The sequence below is a fragment of the Ylistrum balloti genome, unplaced genomic scaffold (assembly GCF_031769215.1).
Source record: "Ylistrum balloti isolate Yb309-2 unplaced genomic scaffold, AGI_CSIRO_Ybal_v1 Utg369702, whole genome shotgun sequence".
Classification (NCBI taxonomy): domain Eukaryota; kingdom Metazoa; phylum Mollusca; class Bivalvia; order Pectinida; family Pectinidae; genus Ylistrum; species Ylistrum balloti.
In genome coordinates, this window is record NW_026781932.1 from 383,251 (window position 1) to 402,687 (window position 19,437).

The 19,437-nt window shown below is 33.7% G+C and overlaps 1 protein-coding gene across 1 annotated transcript in view; it reads right to left on the reverse strand.

Annotated features, from left to right (window-relative positions):
* Positions 1-587: 587 nt before the first annotated feature.
* LOC132565209 (reversion-inducing cysteine-rich protein with Kazal motifs-like) overlaps positions 588-19,437 on the reverse strand; it is an 80,135-nt gene continuing 61,285 nt past the window's right edge. The window contains exons 6-23 of the mRNA XM_060229843.1: positions 18,672-18,753; positions 18,090-18,284; positions 14,842-14,978; positions 13,914-14,051; positions 13,576-13,693; positions 12,952-13,128; positions 12,034-12,130; positions 11,279-11,418; positions 10,549-10,689; positions 10,072-10,275; positions 9,338-9,533; positions 8,881-8,970; positions 8,296-8,363; positions 7,664-7,797; positions 6,684-6,813; positions 5,828-5,932; positions 4,927-5,135; positions 588-3,940 (exon numbers count right to left, since the gene is read on the reverse strand). Coding sequence (XP_060085826.1) covers positions 3,716-3,940; positions 4,927-5,135; positions 5,828-5,932; positions 6,684-6,813; positions 7,664-7,797; positions 8,296-8,363; positions 8,881-8,970; positions 9,338-9,533; positions 10,072-10,275; positions 10,549-10,689; positions 11,279-11,418; positions 12,034-12,130; positions 12,952-13,128; positions 13,576-13,693; positions 13,914-14,051; positions 14,842-14,978; positions 18,090-18,284; positions 18,672-18,753 — 2,586 coding nt within the window. The 3' untranslated portion in view covers positions 588-3,715. The remainder of the gene's footprint in view (positions 3,941-4,926; positions 5,136-5,827; positions 5,933-6,683; positions 6,814-7,663; positions 7,798-8,295; positions 8,364-8,880; positions 8,971-9,337; positions 9,534-10,071; positions 10,276-10,548; positions 10,690-11,278; positions 11,419-12,033; positions 12,131-12,951; positions 13,129-13,575; positions 13,694-13,913; positions 14,052-14,841; positions 14,979-18,089; positions 18,285-18,671; positions 18,754-19,437) is intronic.

Below are 19,437 nucleotides of genomic sequence, written 5' to 3' on the forward strand. Positions count from 1 at the left end.
AACATCTAATTTTTTTAAAAGGTTCCGTAAAGTAAAAATTTCTCAATTTCAATGGGTTTCTTGTTAATTTTGTGCTGTCAGCAAACCATCAAATATGCTTTATTTTACTTTTGTAACACACATTATTTCTCTAAAAGAATTTGACAGGAAATTATGTTGGATTGTCAAAGCATCCATTGTTCGGGAGAGAATAATGAATCTATCTCAGTAACATTTTTACACTATAATACATAGAATTTAACAGAATCTCAAAGTCTCAGAACACATCAATGCTGTTGCCTTCTATCAACAAATTTGTAGAAATTAAATGTCATATTTTATATATATAAAATACATGATATGATAACAAGTACAATAGATAAAGGAAGAGAACAATTCCTTGTCTTCCTTCCCTCCTTGTAATTTATTTATATCTATATATCTACTTATCCTTTGGCGTCTTTGATCACTATATTGTGATACAAACAAGTCATGTGGTTATTTGTATTGTCTTTGAAAAATTGAAAATCATGTTTTGGGATTAAAGATGACTTTTTGGCAAAAAAATGGAAAACCAGAAATAATAAAAAAAAATGTTCCTTTTTAAAAAAAAAAAAATTTTTCAAATGTACAAAAACAGGTACTGCATTATAACTGGATTCTAATGATGACATTACCACCAACTTTGTTTCTATTATACATTTCATATAGATATGCCTGTACACTGTATGCATGGATAAAGATAACGAAACATGCTGAATAATGGGTTATAATGCTGACCAACATTTCACACATGTAAAATGTACAAAAGGTGTATAATTTGGCAAAAAGCAAATTTCTTTCCAATTCAAAAATACAACATGAAATGTCCATCTAATTCCTTTTGAAAATGACAGCACTCATTGTATCAAAATGAATACAAAATTGAAACTTTTTAAAAAGTCTATTTCAAAGTATTTCCATTTCGATCAAAAAGTCTCAATTTCAATACCACAATACCATATTTAATGCCTCTTCAAGAGAAATTTCCCTTTGGCTTAACAAAAAAATTTGATCAGTAAATTTTTTTTAATACAGAATACCATTTTTTAATGCTGTTCACTGTCAGTCTTTGGTAATAATCATTCCAGTAAAAATTTATTATTGTAAAAACAACAACAAATAATTCAACAAAAAGTCTGTGCCGAGCCTACAAACAGAGGGTTAAAACATTTGAAATTTTCATTGAACAGTTTTTGATAAAACTAAAATATCTGAAATTTTGAGTTCTTGTTTGCTTTGCATTTTGTTTCCTGACATTTGTTGATAAAACAACAACCCCAAATTAATGTTTATGATAAATGTGCTTGAACCAAAATATTGAATATTTGATTTTTTTTTTTAAATGACCTTCATGAAATTTATTCATTATGACAAAAATATCATACTGTAATGCAGTTGTATATTTATTCATTTGGGAATTAATGCTGTCCAGACAACTTACATAACAACATTTGATACAAAAAAATTCAAATTCTTCCAAGAATTTGTACAAAAGTCACAAGTGTCATATCCACTATCTTTGATGAAAATAAGAACTCAAAAATCCCATTTATTCTTGAATAAGTACACAAATTAAAAAACGAAAAATTCTGTCTAAAATTTTGGCAGATAGATTAAGCACAAGTCATCATAAAGGTAATTATTCAGCTCCCAGTAGGTCAAGAGAACACAGACCTAATGCTCATATGTAAATAATGCTAAATGTAAATTTACTACATTAAGGAAATGTCATTAAGATACACAACTGCTTAACAATACAAAATTAAACATGAACAATATTGAATGAATATAAGCTTAAGGTATATGCTACCTTATACCTGTGATTTGTGTTAAGAGTTATCTCCCATAGGATATATTTTATTGGCATTTACCTTGTGTTGGATCACCATTGACAACTTTATGTCTTTGTTTATTAAAGACTCTCTTAATGAACATGATCCTTCAGGTAGATGGGTAGAACTCTTTTGTGAAGGTAAACAATTACAATTTAGGTAGCATATGCACTTAAACGAAAAATGAGGTCATTATGATGTACAATCACACAATCTATGCTTGATAAATGTTATATGAATAATATCAGCCTCACATACAAATTCTTTCTCATTCATCTAATGTTTATGATTATGCTCAATCCTTTTTTCAACAGTAAAAGAGTTTTAACCGATAATCTTCAGCCATTTAAAATATCTTCTAAGGTTCATAGGTGATAATTCTCAATTTATACTAAAAAATTATACATGAATAACAATCGTTTTAATTTCAACTGCCGTGTGACCTTGGACTTTTTTCAAAATTCTAAATATTGTTTTTTGAATCGTTAAGTGTGTGGAACCTGAAAACTTTCAATGAAGCATTCTGTTTTAAGGAGTTGGGAATATTCGGTATTTGTGGAATTTATGGTGGAATTTGGAAAGAGCAAATTCAAAATGACTCAACATAATTGTTCTATAGATTAAAAGATAATTTGCATCATACACATCTTTACACAAAATAGAATTCAAATGCTGTTAAAGTCTTTTCAGGTCCATATTTTTACGTATTCAAATAAGAATTTAAAATTGGAAAATATTTTCAAAATGTGATTTGGAATTCTTAAAGTGCCTCTAGTACACAAAGTTCCACTAAAATTCTCTCTCATCAGGATGTTAGAGAAGCTACTATTGGATGGATGGACGGACATACAGACAAGATAACACTATACCATTATAAATGAAATTTCCATATTTCAAAACCAATTTGTGCCAGGGCATACGCTTGTCAGTTCATCAAAACAAGTAAATTATGGTCACATTCTCAACATGAAAACTTTAAAAGCATGAATTGATTGCATGTGTTTTCTAACTACTGACTCACTATAGGTAAAAAGCAGTACTTATTTCAAGTTATTTCTAATCTATATGTTTGTTAAACCAAGTGAACATATTGAATAGCTTGAATCCTTTTTGATTTTTTCAGATAAAATAATTTCACACACTCTAAACTACTACTGTAGTATTTATCGGATGTCTGGATTAAATTTTATCTGAAATATCTGTTTTGAATACATACATATGCCATTTTTTCACAGACCATTTTGGTATACATAAGTCAGTGATGTTTCTGAAAATCTCTGCGAATAAGCCATAGTATATCCTCAAGACAATGATTGATGTAAATTAAAGATATTAAAGAATGGTTTTAAATTCTTGTATACAATTTCTTCATACATAATATTGCAAACATCTAATTGTGCTAAATTTGATATTTTCCATTCTTGTTGTTTCTGACTTTTGAGTATTTTCTTTACTCAAACCTGAAGAAGTCCCTGACAGCTGTCAGCAGGCTCTTTAATCATCTTATCACAGTGAACATCTACCATCTGGACATCACACATGGTACCATCTCCATATCAGATTATGTGGTAGCTTGTCTGCTGTAGAAACACATGTTTTGATGCTTCGGGTAAATCACAGATTTCTTTGTATGGCTAAAAGCCATGGACAGCTCCCACAACGCACACTGACCTTGGGTGAGGTCAAATCAAGTTGATTGGTGCGATGACGAATCATTTTGCTGGTGCGCACTTTACCACAGCAGTATATGCATTCTTTGAGCAGACGTCAAACGAATGCACGATGATTATCTTGGACCATGTGATACATCTAATGATCCAATCGAAAGAGTCTCTGAGATTCTGATTATAACTGGTCCGATGTTATACCGAGTGCAGCCATGTATATAGTGTATAAAGTAAAAGTCCTGTGTTCACTACTAGAGAAGGTGTAGATAGAGGGGTAGCTGTTGACTGAAGACTAGCTACCCCTGGGGTATGTATGGAGGCTACAAGCAACGGACTCAATGTCAGATATGACTTCATTAATGGACTGTCAGATTGTATTAGGTAGCCTAATCTTTCCGCCTCCTTTGAACATGCACGAACCTGAAACACAGAAAACAAACTTGAAAAAGATGAAACAAACAATATGTATTTTTCGTCATACAATTTGAATACAATTACATTTTTGTATTTCATACATTACATAGACCAATATACGTCTACAAAGTATAATATCTATGGGAGAATAACAATAAAATTTTAATTACACACTTCTAATTTTACTACTAAGACGCAAATTATGGCCCACAAAGTATTACACTTCAGGTGAAAATGATGTAAAATATCCTATACATGTACTTCATGATGTGGCAAGGAGAAAGCTATTGGCAACAAGAGTATCAGTGACACCGATGAAGGCTCCCTGAAAACAATTTTATTTACCACAAAATTAAAACAAAGGGCAATAATTCTGTAATTTATAAGTTGCAGGCCCTGAACTTGGTATACTGCACTTTCTGTTAGTATGACCAATACTAAGGGTAACTCCGAAATTATGCAAAAGAGAGTTATGACACTTGTACACTGCATTTATCCTTATTGAGATCTATCTACCTATCAAGATTTATGCTGATATCTCTTATAGTTTTTGTGATGTACTGCAGACAAGATTACGACAGATGGACAAAGCAACTTTAAAATTACAAGCTGGGAATATAATTTGGAAGGAATTGAATTTTAAATTGTACAATGTAGGAAAACACTGAGTTGGAAACCTGCATATTTCACAACTGATTTTCACAATGATGTACTAAACTCCACATAAGGGAGATAACTCCAACTGCCTTGAGAATTTAATAAATGTGTTGTGACTGACTGAACTTCCATGCTAGTTGGTTTAAATGATCATTTTCTTTGTCTTTAATGCAGGAATAATTCACTATCTCTAATCCTTTAAAAAGATAACTGCAATAATGAATTTTGAATGTCATGAATATCCGTATATATCAATATATGTAATTGTCTGAAAGTTGTTCCATTCATTGGTGATCGACATTGAGTATGTTTAATTGGTTTCATACACCACTTACCAGCAGCATGGATGGTTGTGCTGAGACGGGAGCCACCAGGATAACAATGTCATTTTCTACACTAAGGTAGCCATATAAGTCACACTGAACCACTGACAATTGACGCGACAGAATTAGCAAGATGTCTGCCAATGTTATCACAGCACTGTTCATGGCAGATGCTGCCACATTCAGAAGTTCCTCACTGTACACAATGCGGATCTCCGCAGCTTTGAAAACAAAAACACAAATTTTCAATATGAGGTGCATGTTAAATTCAACGTTTTTGATTTAATCTATTTATCATCTAGTTCATAAGAGTTCTGTAATGGTAAACAACATTCCGTACTAACAAAAACCTGAAAAACACCAATATTGGAAAATCTGCATCCAATTTTTCTGTTACTTTTAAAAATGATTATGCATAGAAATTTTAGCAGGTGCAAAAAAACACAAAAATGAAACCCATGACATTAAATTGAATCCAACAGCATATCTATTGGTTGATGCAAGGCCTCTAAGTTTCTGTACTCAGTACAATACTGAAGCTAGTATGGTAAAAAATAGATGAATGATGAATGGATTTAGGGAAAGTAGTCACCCATATGAATCCAAACTTTATTCTTCCTTATCCCAATTTCTAGCTCAAAACAACTTGCTGACCAATATTTAGGTACATTTTCTAGAACATTTTTTTTCTTTTTCACAGACAATTGTATTTCAAACTAAATGAGGTCTGTAATCACTGGGGATCAGGTTATTGAAAAGGTTGAGACATATCAAAATCTTTAATTTCAGATTTCATCTGCAATGACAGTTTAAGATGAAATCATCACAATGGAACCATGATTGGATGAAAAGTGATGTGAAGTTCAAAGACCTTACTCCCTGTTTTCTAATAATAGTCCTATAGTTTACTTACCACAGACTGGACAGCAGCCCCCAGGTGGAGTAATGGGACGGCACTGCTTTGGCTTCACGGCACGACAGACCACATTTGCACAATTATTAGTTGTGGTCAAATTCCCTACAACAATTAGGAAGAGCAACCATGTAGAATATTGAAATAGTAAAACTAGGGTTATTAATAGAGTAAACATCATGCTGTCTCCTACCCCTTCTACACCCAGGAATAAACATCCCCCTACCAATCCCCACACATATTTTATACTTTTTATGTGACGGTTACCCCGTGCCTGTTAATAAGCCTACCATTATCTAATACAGTTTCTATAAAAATACCAATGAATGCAACTTCATTGTCTTGTTATAAAACCCTTCTATAAATCAGAGCTGATGTGTTGGTCCCTGGGCTTATTACAGAACAAACATGATGGAATCATCCCTACAGATAAAACATAAACCAAAATCTTTGTTTACCATATCAACCATCACTCTTCATATCGGAGCCAAGTTTAAATCATAACTTTAGAGGACAAATGTGAAATGTTTCTGATTGCAGGATCTGATGTTCGTGTTAAATCTGTAGACTGAATATTTTACAAGTGTTACTCTTCTTTCTGTTCCAATTACCCACCAAGCTAACCTTAGGGCTATTCCAGTAAAGCATCTATCTGACTCCAGGACTCCAAAATAAATCAATTCTACCAATCAAACAAACCTGGAGTCCTGGGGTGGGATATATTTGTTTATCGGAATTAACCCATACAAATACTTCCAATCAGGATATAATACAAAACTATAGCCAGGTTCTCGCATACAAATCCCCTCTTTATGGATTCTTTCTTCAATATAGCTGTGTTGTAAAGCTACCTTACCTGAGTACATGCCAACAGCCCTACACTGTCCCAAATAATCTACAGTGGTACGGTCAGCCAGGGCTGCACATTCACTGTTGTAAGACTCCCCGTTATGGCCACACACCACACCGTTGTCAGAACAGTATTTCTGCAACAATGGAAACAGTAATATTGCATTAAACAACCCTAAACAATGATCACACTGCTATGTATACAGTTATTTTACAATTCTAGCAAAAAGTTAAAATCTTTGCAATATTGTCTTTAGAGGTTAAAATTTTTTTACCATACAAAGTCATCAAAATATCAGAACCACTTTTCCCTTACTCATGACAAGACAATCCATGCTTTTTACCGACTATGAGATTTCCTTGTCTCACCCTAGGGATGAGACGGGGTTTCTCATTGGCCTACACCGGGGACACGAAGCACTGGGGCAACAATAACACATACAAATATCTAAACAAGTCAACAGGGTAAGAGAAAATCAATCATTCATCCCCTTGTTGGTGAGATTTGGTGATTTCAATCCTTGGGAGAAAATGTTTAAGTTGCAAACAATTGATAAGCCTCATGAGATCCACAGATCTCACCTCCATTGGGTGAAAGATTCTATTAATCTCATAGACCAGCCACTTTTTAAAGCTGGAAGGCTGCAAAGAAGGTTTAAGTAATGACACCTCTTTCCATGTTACCTTATTTGGTAAAATATGAATCAAAATCACTTGGTTTTATACTTGATATTCTATATAGAACATTGTAGTACAATGAAAACTAATGTATAGCTGTAACCCAGTGGTAAAAAACACAACATACTGTTTTACTAGAAAAAATTTCTCTTTGGCCCAATCGCTCGAGCGTTAGACTAGCACAGAGGTGGTTCTGAATTCAATCCCAGTTAGAGACATCAGAATAAATAATGACCTCTACTACAAAGATTTTAGTAAATATCATTATCAGACATGCCATCACATCCTGTCAGAATCCAGTATACTTACCTGACAGTGTCCCCTATAAGCAAGCCTCTTTTTCTTGGCCAGGAGGAGACAAATGTTAGTGTATTCATCATTATCTGTATCACACACAGGTTCATGATCATGGCGTTCACACTGATCAATGCCCATTACTGCCACTACAACACAAAAGAAAGCTCAGCTAATGCCCTCCTCTATATGGAGTGGTATTTTCTTTTCTCTAGAGCAATTAAACAAGTAATCTTGCTAGAATTGATAAAATGGACAGAATATGCTTCAAAATATCCATTTACCTACTAAAACATACATATATCTTAGCAGTAAATGGTGATAATTTTCAAAGCTTTCACACTGAAAGTAATGTGATAAATATGATTGTACTAATTTTCTGGATGTTGTTTACATGGAAATCATTGTGTATGCATCAATCCATCACTATGTTAATTTATTAAAATGTGATAATCCAATAAACTCGGATTGTGCCGAATATCTATAATTGCTTTTAAAAATTGCAAAACATAACTGGTCTTGATCAGTCAGGTCTTTCCTGTCAAGTAGAAACACCAAACTTTAAAGATTATATAGGCAATAACATACCAGGTTCTTAAATACCATCTGATTTGTTACAGACAAGATGAACACAGAAATATACATACCACATTCATACTGGTAACAGGTGTTATCCATGGCATTGCTTAAACACACACTTCGTTTTGACATACACCTGAAACAGAACATTGTCAATCAATCAAACATGTATTCATTTTATGGCATTATACATTGAGTAAGACAAATGAATTCTGGGGTATTTACCCGACAGACTTTGCTCTATCCTAATATACAACATAATCTCTCCTGTATACTGATACATTTATATATCCTTGTACGTAACCTAATCCCTCTTGTACATTAATACATCTTGTGATTCATGAACCATTTTGCCTATTGCACAAGAACCCGAAGATCATCACTTTTTATCAGAAAACTTTCAGTACCAGTTCCTTCCTATGCTGATACTATATATTGTGAAGGGTTTTTTCTGCAAACATAATCCAATGTATGTACAGTAATTAGTGATGGCCAAACTTATGTAGTACCAAATCATACAACTATGTTACCCAAAATATCCAAACTTCTAAGACTGTATCAGTGTCATTCCACTAAAAGATAACTAAACACACAAACAAATGTTTGAAATTTGATAATTTAAATAAAAGATTCTTTAACTTCCTGGATTTTACCTGTATTCATCCCCACAAGGATTGTCTGCACAAGGGTCAACAGTCGAGCAAGTCCCTGGAATGAGTTCATGACTTCGTAGTTTTGCACACCTTGAAAACAAAGTTCATAATATATAAGTATACATTCAAATTCTCAAAGTAAACATACTGCAGAAAAAAAATTTCTCTAGGTAACCAATTTTAATTGAACCTTTTCAGTGCATATTATGAAAGTCCAGACTTTTCACTAAAGTGATCTTTTCCTTTGGAGAATTACACAGTTAATGATAGGAGAGATGTTCTGCAAACCAAATATCCAAGCATCACAAATCAAAATGTATATGGCCACGCAAACAGAAAAAGATATAGGGATGCTCAGTAGTAAAAATATTCCATGACATTTTTTCACAGTGATTCATGGCAGCATTTAGTAAACACTGGAATGATAGGTGACGGCAAGAAGATAGCTAATACTAACTTCTGAGCCATGCATCTGTTCGGATAAGTCTTTCCATTAATTCCACACTGTGGAGCAAAGCTTGGAGTACAGTCACATGGTAACCCTGTCAATCCTTCAGAGCCTGGCTCTAGGGGACAGCGATGCTGGGTACACAGGAGCTGACCAGAGTTACAGATGCAGTGATTACAGTCAATTTTGAAGTGTTCCCCATGCTCTGAAATTGGAACGGGTCGAATATTATAGCCACAAAACTCAGTGCATGTAATGGAACATCTGATGTATGTCTCAAGTAGAATTCTTATTGTAAGACATCCATACAAACCAAAGTGTCAAAAATGAGGTATATCTGAACACCAACTACCCTACGCAGCTCTAACCAGTGTAAACATTTCAAGATAACCACAACACAATGAAAATAAAAAAAAAAACACAGCAAAAGAATTTAATTGTGACACTAATCCCCTATCTGACCCCTTCACCATTGTTTTGATATATGATGACATGGCATTTTAATCAGAGAAGTTGAGAAACCTAAAGCAATCATAAAAACATACTCTTGGACACCTTCCTAAGGGAGACAACTTATTTTTTATAGCATTGCTGATGCTACAAAGATTTCTTAAAAGTAAAACTTAATTCTGGTATCTGTGCTGTTGTTACAAGAATACTTCTTGAAACAGGGGAGACAACTTAGTTCTGGTGTCTGTGCTGGTGTTACAAGAATACTTCTTGAAACAGGGGAGACAACTTACTTTTGGTACCTTTACTGGTGCTACAAGAATCCCTCTTGATACAGGGTAGACGTTTACAATTATCCAGGTTGTTATGGTGTCTACATTGACACATACGATAGTGCATACACTGTCCATCACTATGGAAATCCTTCTCTGCATCAGGAATCCGGACATAAGTGTTCTTAGGAACATACATGTTGGTAACTGCTCCCATTCCACAAGCTGAAAAAGTGCATTACAACAAAATTACATAAGTGATCATCCACATCTCAACCAAATATGTATCATAAATTGATCCATTTGTTTACTTTCTTTGTGGTGGGGTGAAATTAAGTTGTACAGTAAAATTGTTAGTGGTAACAGACAAACTACATCTGTGTTGGCTTATATGGAGTGATTCACTTTGATCAGCATAAAGAAACAGATTGCGGGAGGCCCACTTCTGTGTCGACTGATGTAAGTGACCATAAGTTTTATATATTTGGTATAACTTACCACTATGGCAGACATAGGGCAGACAGACCTCAGGGTGCCTACATTTACGTCGGTTGATCCAGCAAACCTGGTTGTCATTACAAGGGTTAGGGTTACATGGACTGGTGATAAGATGTCCATAGTGTTTATGAGGACTCTCAGCTATTTAAAGCAACACAAAACATAATTGAAAAACAACAGTATCAACATGCTTAAAGAAAGGCTGATATCATTCATACCACTTATAGCTGAAATAATCTTTTTGTACAAAAAGATATCCAGTCCAACATAACTACAATATACTATAGCCAAAAAGTCAAATATGCTAGCTCACCTGTGACAAGTAGATTTCAGTTTCTTTTAAACCAAATTCAGAAGAAAACAATGGTACAAACTTTAGAAAGATGAGTTTTAAGTAAATGAAATGTAATTCATTTTTTTAGTTTCTAAAATTCCTCATTATTTCTAGTCAGAATTTGTTTGCTTGAACTTGAATTTGCAAACTAAAAACATACAACATCCTGAAGAGATTGGGTGACTTTTGTTTTTTTAAAACAGATACAATTTTGAAAAAAGATTATGACAAAATTTTGTTTACAAAAATGAAGTCGACATAGATTTAACATTTTGAGATTGATTGCGATATAAATGAAATTGAAGCTGAAAGCTCCGTCACAAAATCTCACACTTGTAACAATCAAATAACACAGCTGTGTGAAGAATGAGAGTTGTGGAGATACAAATTACTTACTCAGATACTTCTTGACGGAGATACAAGCACCATGTTTAGAATCTCCAGGGGACAAAGTGTTACACAAAAGCTGCAAGGTGTGGCCTGGCTTCATACGACTGTGATCTACACACTGGTTCAGGATGTGGAAACAGTCTTCCCTAGAATATTCAAAAAACGTCAGTCAATCTCCAAAACCAATATTATGTAAATTCTACAACTTTAGCTTTGCCGTTTTTAATGAAGGCATATTCTTTAAACCAGAGACATTATTGTATGAAATATATGAGAAGGTTAGAGGTCACTGCTGAAGCATGTAGGTTTTTCCCTAGGTAATGTGGTCTCCATCCAGAGTAAGACCAAAAATGGGCTTCTATCAAGGTCATCAGGTGATTAATATAAGTTTAGATAACATACAACCAATAATTGTAATATAAATAAAGGTAGAAGCACTTGAAAACTACCATTATGATGAACATACACCATTGTCTCCCAGCAGTTAGAATGGATGTAAAAAAATATTTCATTGGTTGAGAAAGTATCTAGAAATACCAATAAGCAAGTCTATATTCTGTATAAACATCCATAGATCCATCCATGAACATTACCTGTGTTTGTAAGTTTTTTTTTAATGTCGTCTCATCTTTATTTTTCTTAGAAGATAAAAGATCAGTTATAAGTACAGAATAAACATGTAAGTATAAAAGTAAATTATCTGGTAGTCTGTTGATACAGAACAGTCCTGATGAGGACCCTTATAAGGGTATATGTATTACCTGCATAGGGGCAATGGAGTGGCTCTTCTATTGCATGGCTTAATCTGCAGGGCACAAACAAGAGCCTTCCACATCTCTGGTTCACACTCCCGAATATCTAACACAAACAAAGGCAGCATTTAACTGTCAACATTTCAGTGACTATATTTCTAAAGGCAAGACTCGCAGAGAATCATGTTCCCCTAACATTAAAGCTTCCTTGTTTTTTCCTACAATTTTTTGTTTGTTTGTGCTTCGATAAATAAATAAATAAAATAACTTTAAGATCATTCAGTAACTGGGAATCTACTTCAAATTTCCACATTTAAAAAGGTTTTTAAGATTATTTCACTTCGTTCAGCTGCTTTTTAACTGTATCCTGGAACTGTAATTCTTTTTTTGAAAATATATTGGTCTGTCAACTGCTGAGGAAAGGATATTTAGATTCTAAACTGTAAGAAATGTTTTATTTGATAAGTTCCAGGAGAAAATCTAGAGAGGGTTTGATACGTTCCAGACAAAGACAAAATCTGGAGGAGGATATATCTATGTTGATGAAGGGAGGTACAAGATATTAATATTTATCAGGAAAATACCCATAAATTGCACATTTTTCCATGTTTTTTCCTGCCGTTGTTATCATCAAAAATGAACAAATCAAGATATTAGTTATAATCATATAACAAAAACTTACGAAAAATAAAATAATGTTTCATGATAAAGTTTTTAGATTTGCTTGAAAGAAATGTTTGTAAACCTTGCAAAAAATTCTTAGAGTACAAATCATGCCAAAGTTTAATGTACACAATCTGTAAAAAAGAATGATTAATCACTACGATCTGAGATAAATGACCTGAATCTAAGATTAATCACATGGATCTAAGATGCTATTTCACTATGGCGTGAGTACTGTCCATCATAGCAAATATCTATTCTCACCTTTGACAGGAATGGACATCTGAGGAAGCCTAATGGTGCCATTCTGCCAGCTGGTTAAACTCTCCCTGGCAGCTATATCTGTCTGAGCATTACAACTCCGAAACAGCTCTGTTGGTCTATTGTTGAAGTTGGAGCAAAAACTGAGACCGTCACACCCAAGCTGGCAAGGTTCTTCCACTGTAAAAAGTGATAGAGCAGTATTAAAAGATAACCACAGTGATAGCATCGAAGGTCCTACTGACTGAATTAAACCCAACCAAATATCCAAATTAATGGCTAGAAAAAGTCAGTAGATACTGTATAATTTTAAGGTAATACTTTCTTCATATCTCATCTCAAAAACTTCACGAGTTTTCACATTGCAAAAGAATCCAGTGTTTAACTATGGCTAAATATCATAAGCTTTAAGTTTATAACAAAACCGTTCGCTATTCGCAACAACTCAATATTGAATTTCAAGTCGTTTCTTGGGATTGTGAAAACAGGTTTGAGTTTGATGAGGCTTGAAAATATAATCATGGCACTTCCGTCTTTCTGTCAGTGACATACAGCAGAATTTCACCTTCGTACCACCTCATTGGGATAATCATTATCACACAGTCCCAATCATTGAAATGAACTGACCTTCTGCCATACAAGACAGCATGGGACCTTCCATTATGACGTCCAATACAGGAGCTGCTAGACTTTGGCATTTAGTGTTAAAATCATCCCAGGTGTTTGCCCAATCTGTGCTGAATGTCTGAAATGGAAATATATTGCATCATAGCACAAATTTTTTTGGGGAAAGAATCTGATACTGCTATTGCTTCAATTCTGAAAATATTTCATTTTTTTTTCATTTATGGGCCAATATCAATTTTATTACTCCAGAACAACACAAATTGAAAGTATATATGAGAAATACACAATATTTTTTTTTTTTTTTTTTTGTATTAATCCTGCAATAATTTGTTACTTACCCTTGAACAAAGATTCCGACAGGCAAGGGTGTTAGCTTTAGTACAGCATTGAAGCCTGGCACCATCTATAATGTTTCTCTCCATATCTATGTCCCCCTCAATGTTGGTGTTAAGCAAGAAGCATGCCCACAACGGATCCTAAACAAAGTGATTAATATAAATAACATGTCATTCCTCAGTTCCCGGGAGAGGGGGATGTTAATTCCTTTTTTCTCCTCATTTAAACATCGGAGACAGTAAACTATATTTTTATTCTATCTAAAGTTCAAATGAGTGCAGTATTATATGAAACACTAATCACTAACACATATAAAAGTGGCCCTTCTGCATGCCTAATCATCTATATATAGAAACTGTGACCTTGACCATAGAATGTTTCTTCATATCTACGTGAACACTACGTGAAATTTCAGACATTTTTAGTTTTAATTCTGAGACGTACATGTATTTTGGGACATCATGATTACTGATAAGGTATTTCTGGAACAGAACTCTTTCCTTTTCTAATCCTACCTAAAATATTATAATAAAGGTAAACTTCAAATTTTGAAGAAAAAAAAAAGAGGAAAAAAAAAATGTGCACACATCAAAATATGACCTGAATGATTTAAGTCTAATGATAAAATCTAATGATAAGATTCAATTTAATTCAATGAGATATATGTATAGCGTATTTGTTACATATGTGTCTAAAACTAAAAATAGAACAAACAAAAAATTTTAAAATATTAAAAGAAATCTCTCAAAAAATTATTAATTAATTGTTCACAATGGTATTAAGATTTTTAACTTCTAAAGTATCATTATTATCTTCATTTTCCATCAGGTCATTTGGAGGAAAACAAGTTCGGACATTTCTGATTTGTTTAATAAGATCTCAATTCTTTTGAAAAAGAAAAAAATATTTCTAATTATGTTGAAAACTTACACTATGTATTTTTGGAACACCACACTTTTTCACTAGCTGTTCCATGAACATGTTCTCTGGATACCGTAACTGTATTCCCTTAATACATGTGTTCCTGCATTCAGAATCTGCTGGGGCTTCATAGCAACATGGCAAGCCTGCAAACAATAGTAGTTTAAGATTGATATCATTTCTTACAAACAATTTGTTCCATGTGTAATAGTAAAAAGAAGAACAACACTTATTCGCTGCTTGATGCAAATTTCAGTCTGAATATTTCTATGAACACCTAGTCTTGCAATTTTGGTAAGCTTTTAGTATAAAACTTTATTGTTTCATAGCGACAGTATGCATGCATGACACTGTTTTGAAAGATGGCAGCATTATTTTAAGCATACGACTGTTTCCATGTGTCACTTATAATCCGTTGGAATATTTTCAGCAATCAGAAAGCTAGGATTGTTAGTAACCGCTAGCTTCAGGGGTGCAACATTAGGCTAAAACCTTAACTGTGTTACATTTAGCCTAAAACTAAATGAATAAATAAATGAAATAGCAAAATATTCACGATAGGTAATGTAACACAAACAATGTACAACTTTAAATTTCATCTTGTGTAATACACTTTACTTCTGAAGTGAAGACATTTTTATTCAAACATCTAGAATACCAATTAATTCAGTTTTTTAAGTTTTTATTTTACATTTTGAAATATTTCATTCATGACTCCTTCCAAAATGCTGACTTCACAAATAGTTTCCCCCGGTATATTGAAATTTGAGCAGTACATGTATATCATTAATTTATCAAAAATTCATATGAGTCTGAAATTTTTACTAACATTTTCATTTTTCAATTTTGAAATGTAAAAACAATGATTGTTTTTAAGATATGAGTCAACAAATTATTCATTATTTCCACTGAATATTAGATTTGCAGATGGTATATTTCTGGGTGGGAGATTTACAAGGGGTTGCTTGTATTCCAGTACAGTAATAGCCCTATGCCAGCAGCTCATTAAAACTAATAAGGTTCCCTGCCCAAACACATGTTCTGCATACATGGAGATATGCCTGTGTAAACAAATAATTCTTCCTAAACCAACTACTTCCGCTTATATTGTACAACCCCACACATCACCCCCCAAATGTTTGGCGATTTCTCAGTGCATTTAGACATTAATGAGAGGCAGTACTCTTACTTTTACACCATGTGGTTTTTTTCAATACCTGTTGGGGCACTGATCCAGCTCAAACATATGCTTGACATGTCAATTAAAAAACTGATCCGACTCATTAATATGCTTGACAACTGTTCCAATTCTTTTTCCCATATTGTCAAATTTAGGCTGTCAATTCAAGATTTTTCAATATATGTCAGAGAAAAAAAATGTTCTATTTGAAAGGCTGAATTGTTGTAAACAATTTCACTGCTGTCAAGATTTATCAGATGAAAAATCATAATATATTTGGAATATTCTACAAACAATGATAAGCTAAGCAATGAAACCATTTAGCAGACATTCAACAACTCTTAACATTCCATTGTGTTGCCTAATTTACAAATTTTCTTTTCAAATGTACACAAGGCAAAATCTTTCAACATCTATGAAACATTATCTCTACATCCAAGTTTTTCAGTATTCCATGCATGTTTAGATGTCTTTTCAGATATAAGATCAATAAACAAAACCATGTAAGTTTTAAAAAATTTTCATGTTATTGTAGAATAAAACGCTCAATATTTTCAGTGGAACAGTAGATCTAAATAGCAGATTTTCGTCTATTCTATCATGTTAGGTGCACCATTTAAACAAACCGCAACTCTATTGGGCTTGGTAATATAAGTGATGGAATCGGGTGTGCTAAACAGATAAGTGATGACAGACAGACAGATACAGACCGACAGACAGACAAACAGACATGTGACTTCAGGAGAGAATCTGTCAGTAATTCAATGGCTGTTCCTACTTGATATAAAGTTTAAATGAAGGTACAATTTTCAACTTCCAAATTCTACACATTATCTGTATACATGATTAACCACAAGCATTAACCAGATCTCCTGAGCTCTTAATATACAAAACCATCTCTTCAAAACAGATCTATACAACTTCAAATTCTGGCAGATATTTTCGTTCAATTCAATTCCATTGCATACGTGACTGTGTCAATGTTTGGTCTTGGTGAGTTACCTCCCCTGCTTCCCAGCACCCCCTCTGGAGACATATGGTATATAACAGTACTCAACACTGCCCTATTATTTAAATCCATGCTTTCTTTCTGCCAGAGTTCCTTCCAACTTTAGTTCACGGCTATTACTTTTCTGCCATCATTATCCAAATATTTTTCTTTCTCAGCATGGCAAATTCCTGATTTTTTTACTATTTCTGTCCCAACATATCATGCTTGAACAACTAGGCATGCCACTCAAAGCATAGTTAGCTTTCTACATCAAAATACATTTTTTGGTTTATAAAGTATGCAAATGCCATTTTCCTATTGCATCAAATATTCATTGTTTCTTTGCTCAACTCTTCAAGTTGGTCAAAACTTATAAGGTTATCAAAAATGGTTTGTATATTCAATGAGATTTTAAATGAATGATAAGTTTTCAACTTGATGATTCGAGAAAGATAACAATGCTTTGAGAATATCTGAGGAATGCATACAATTCCAGAATACCAGTCTTGTACTTTCCTGGGTTAAAACCCTAATCAAGGCAAATAAGTATGTTGTTTAAGTTAGATCCCAAAAACCTCCCATGTCTTCCTTTCAATAAAATAGATTCAGTTGAAATCCTCTAGGAGATTTGAATGAACAAGTCATTTGGTAGAATTCTTTTTTAGAAAGACAGGTGGGGACTACTGTCTATCAGACCCTGTCAAAATGACCGCGTTGAGTCCATTGACTGTTAGACATTGTTAAAATGACAGGGAGGGATCCTTAGTCCAAGAGACCTTATTAAAATGACTGGGTGAAATTCATTGTCTGATAGACCTTGTTAAAATAACAAGGAGGGGTCCATTGTCTGTGAGACCCTTTAAAAATGACAGGGAGGGGTCTATTGTCTGTGAGACCTTTTAAAAATGACAGGGAGGGGTCCATTGTCTGAGACCCTTTAAAAATAACAAGGAGGGGTCCATTGTCTGCGAGACCCTTTAAAAATGACAGGGAGGGATCCTCAGTCCAAGAGACCTTGTTAAAATGACACATTGACTTGGAGTCTGCGTTAGAAAGGAATATGGCTATAATGTTTCGATGACTCACTTAAGTCTGGATCGCTTTCCCGTACTGGACGGTGACGATTTTGAACACACTGCATAATGGGCTGGTTGACACCATGACACTGTCTCCGGATAATGTATCTCTGTTTCTGTCTGCCCAAACCAGATACCATGTGTGTACCTCTACATATTAAGTGACAGTTGTAGCTTCTGGCTGGTCTGCAGCATTGTTCAGCATCTAAGCAAAATGAAATATATATTTAGTCGAAAAGATAGAAAAACAAATCTGCTTTGTACCATATAGAACACTGAATGATAACAAAATATTGCTTTTTACACCTTTAACAAAAATATAACAAAATATTGCTTTTTACACCTTTAACAAAAATATGTTATTTATTTTTTCTGTATTAGTGATCATGTTCTACACAAGAACACATTTTTGTGACATTTTCTTTTTCCACTTTTCAAATTGTCTCCTATTTAAACTTACTTAGACTGATCATCTTAACAGTTCTTTACACAGATGTATTTTACTAATATGCTTGAAACATAAAAGAGGCTTGAAGGATACCCTTAGCCTGCCGATTATTAAAACAAGAGACGTAACTCTTGGTTCACTTACCTCCATGTTTTTCTATACATTTATATAACTTTGTTTCTGTACTCTGGCTACAATTCCTCACAAGTTCTCTGACGCTGGTCGCCTGAAATAAAATGCAAACAGTTTTACATACATGCATGTACAGTTATTCATAAGAAAAGTCTGTGAAGCATATTCTTTTTAAGTTGGTTTTTTTAACAGATGAAAACTTATCATTGTCTCCATGGAAACACTTCATTTTTGCAAATTGATGTAAGTTTTCTTTCAATTGCCTCTCCTTGACTCGTCCCGAGTAAGAATAAGATGATGATCTAGGGTGAGGTTGTAATTTCAGAAAAACGGCACTTAAAAATAATTCTTGTTGAAAAGCTCTATCAACTGTGATTTCTTGTATTCTATAAACATGTCGTGCATACTTCATTGACTTCAGCACATCTTCAGAAAAAGATGTTTTTTTAAGATACTCCAAGGATCTGGCGAAGTGTTATCATGTATCTATAGTCATGAAATGTGTTTATTCTGTTAATCTTCTTGTAAAAAAAAAATAATACGACATCAAAACTATGATGCAGAATTTGTTACTATGTTCATTATCCAAATAAAATGTTTCAAATATTCCTTAAATCTCAACTGTGAAATGTTTATCCTGGATTTCAACTTCTCTATAGAATTTTCACTTGCAACTCAGTCCCCTTCATTCCCCTGCCAACTCCTACCCCTAACCTTTTCCCACTCCTAGCCTGTTACCCTACCTGACCCCTCCCCACCCCCTCCCCCAGCATACCTT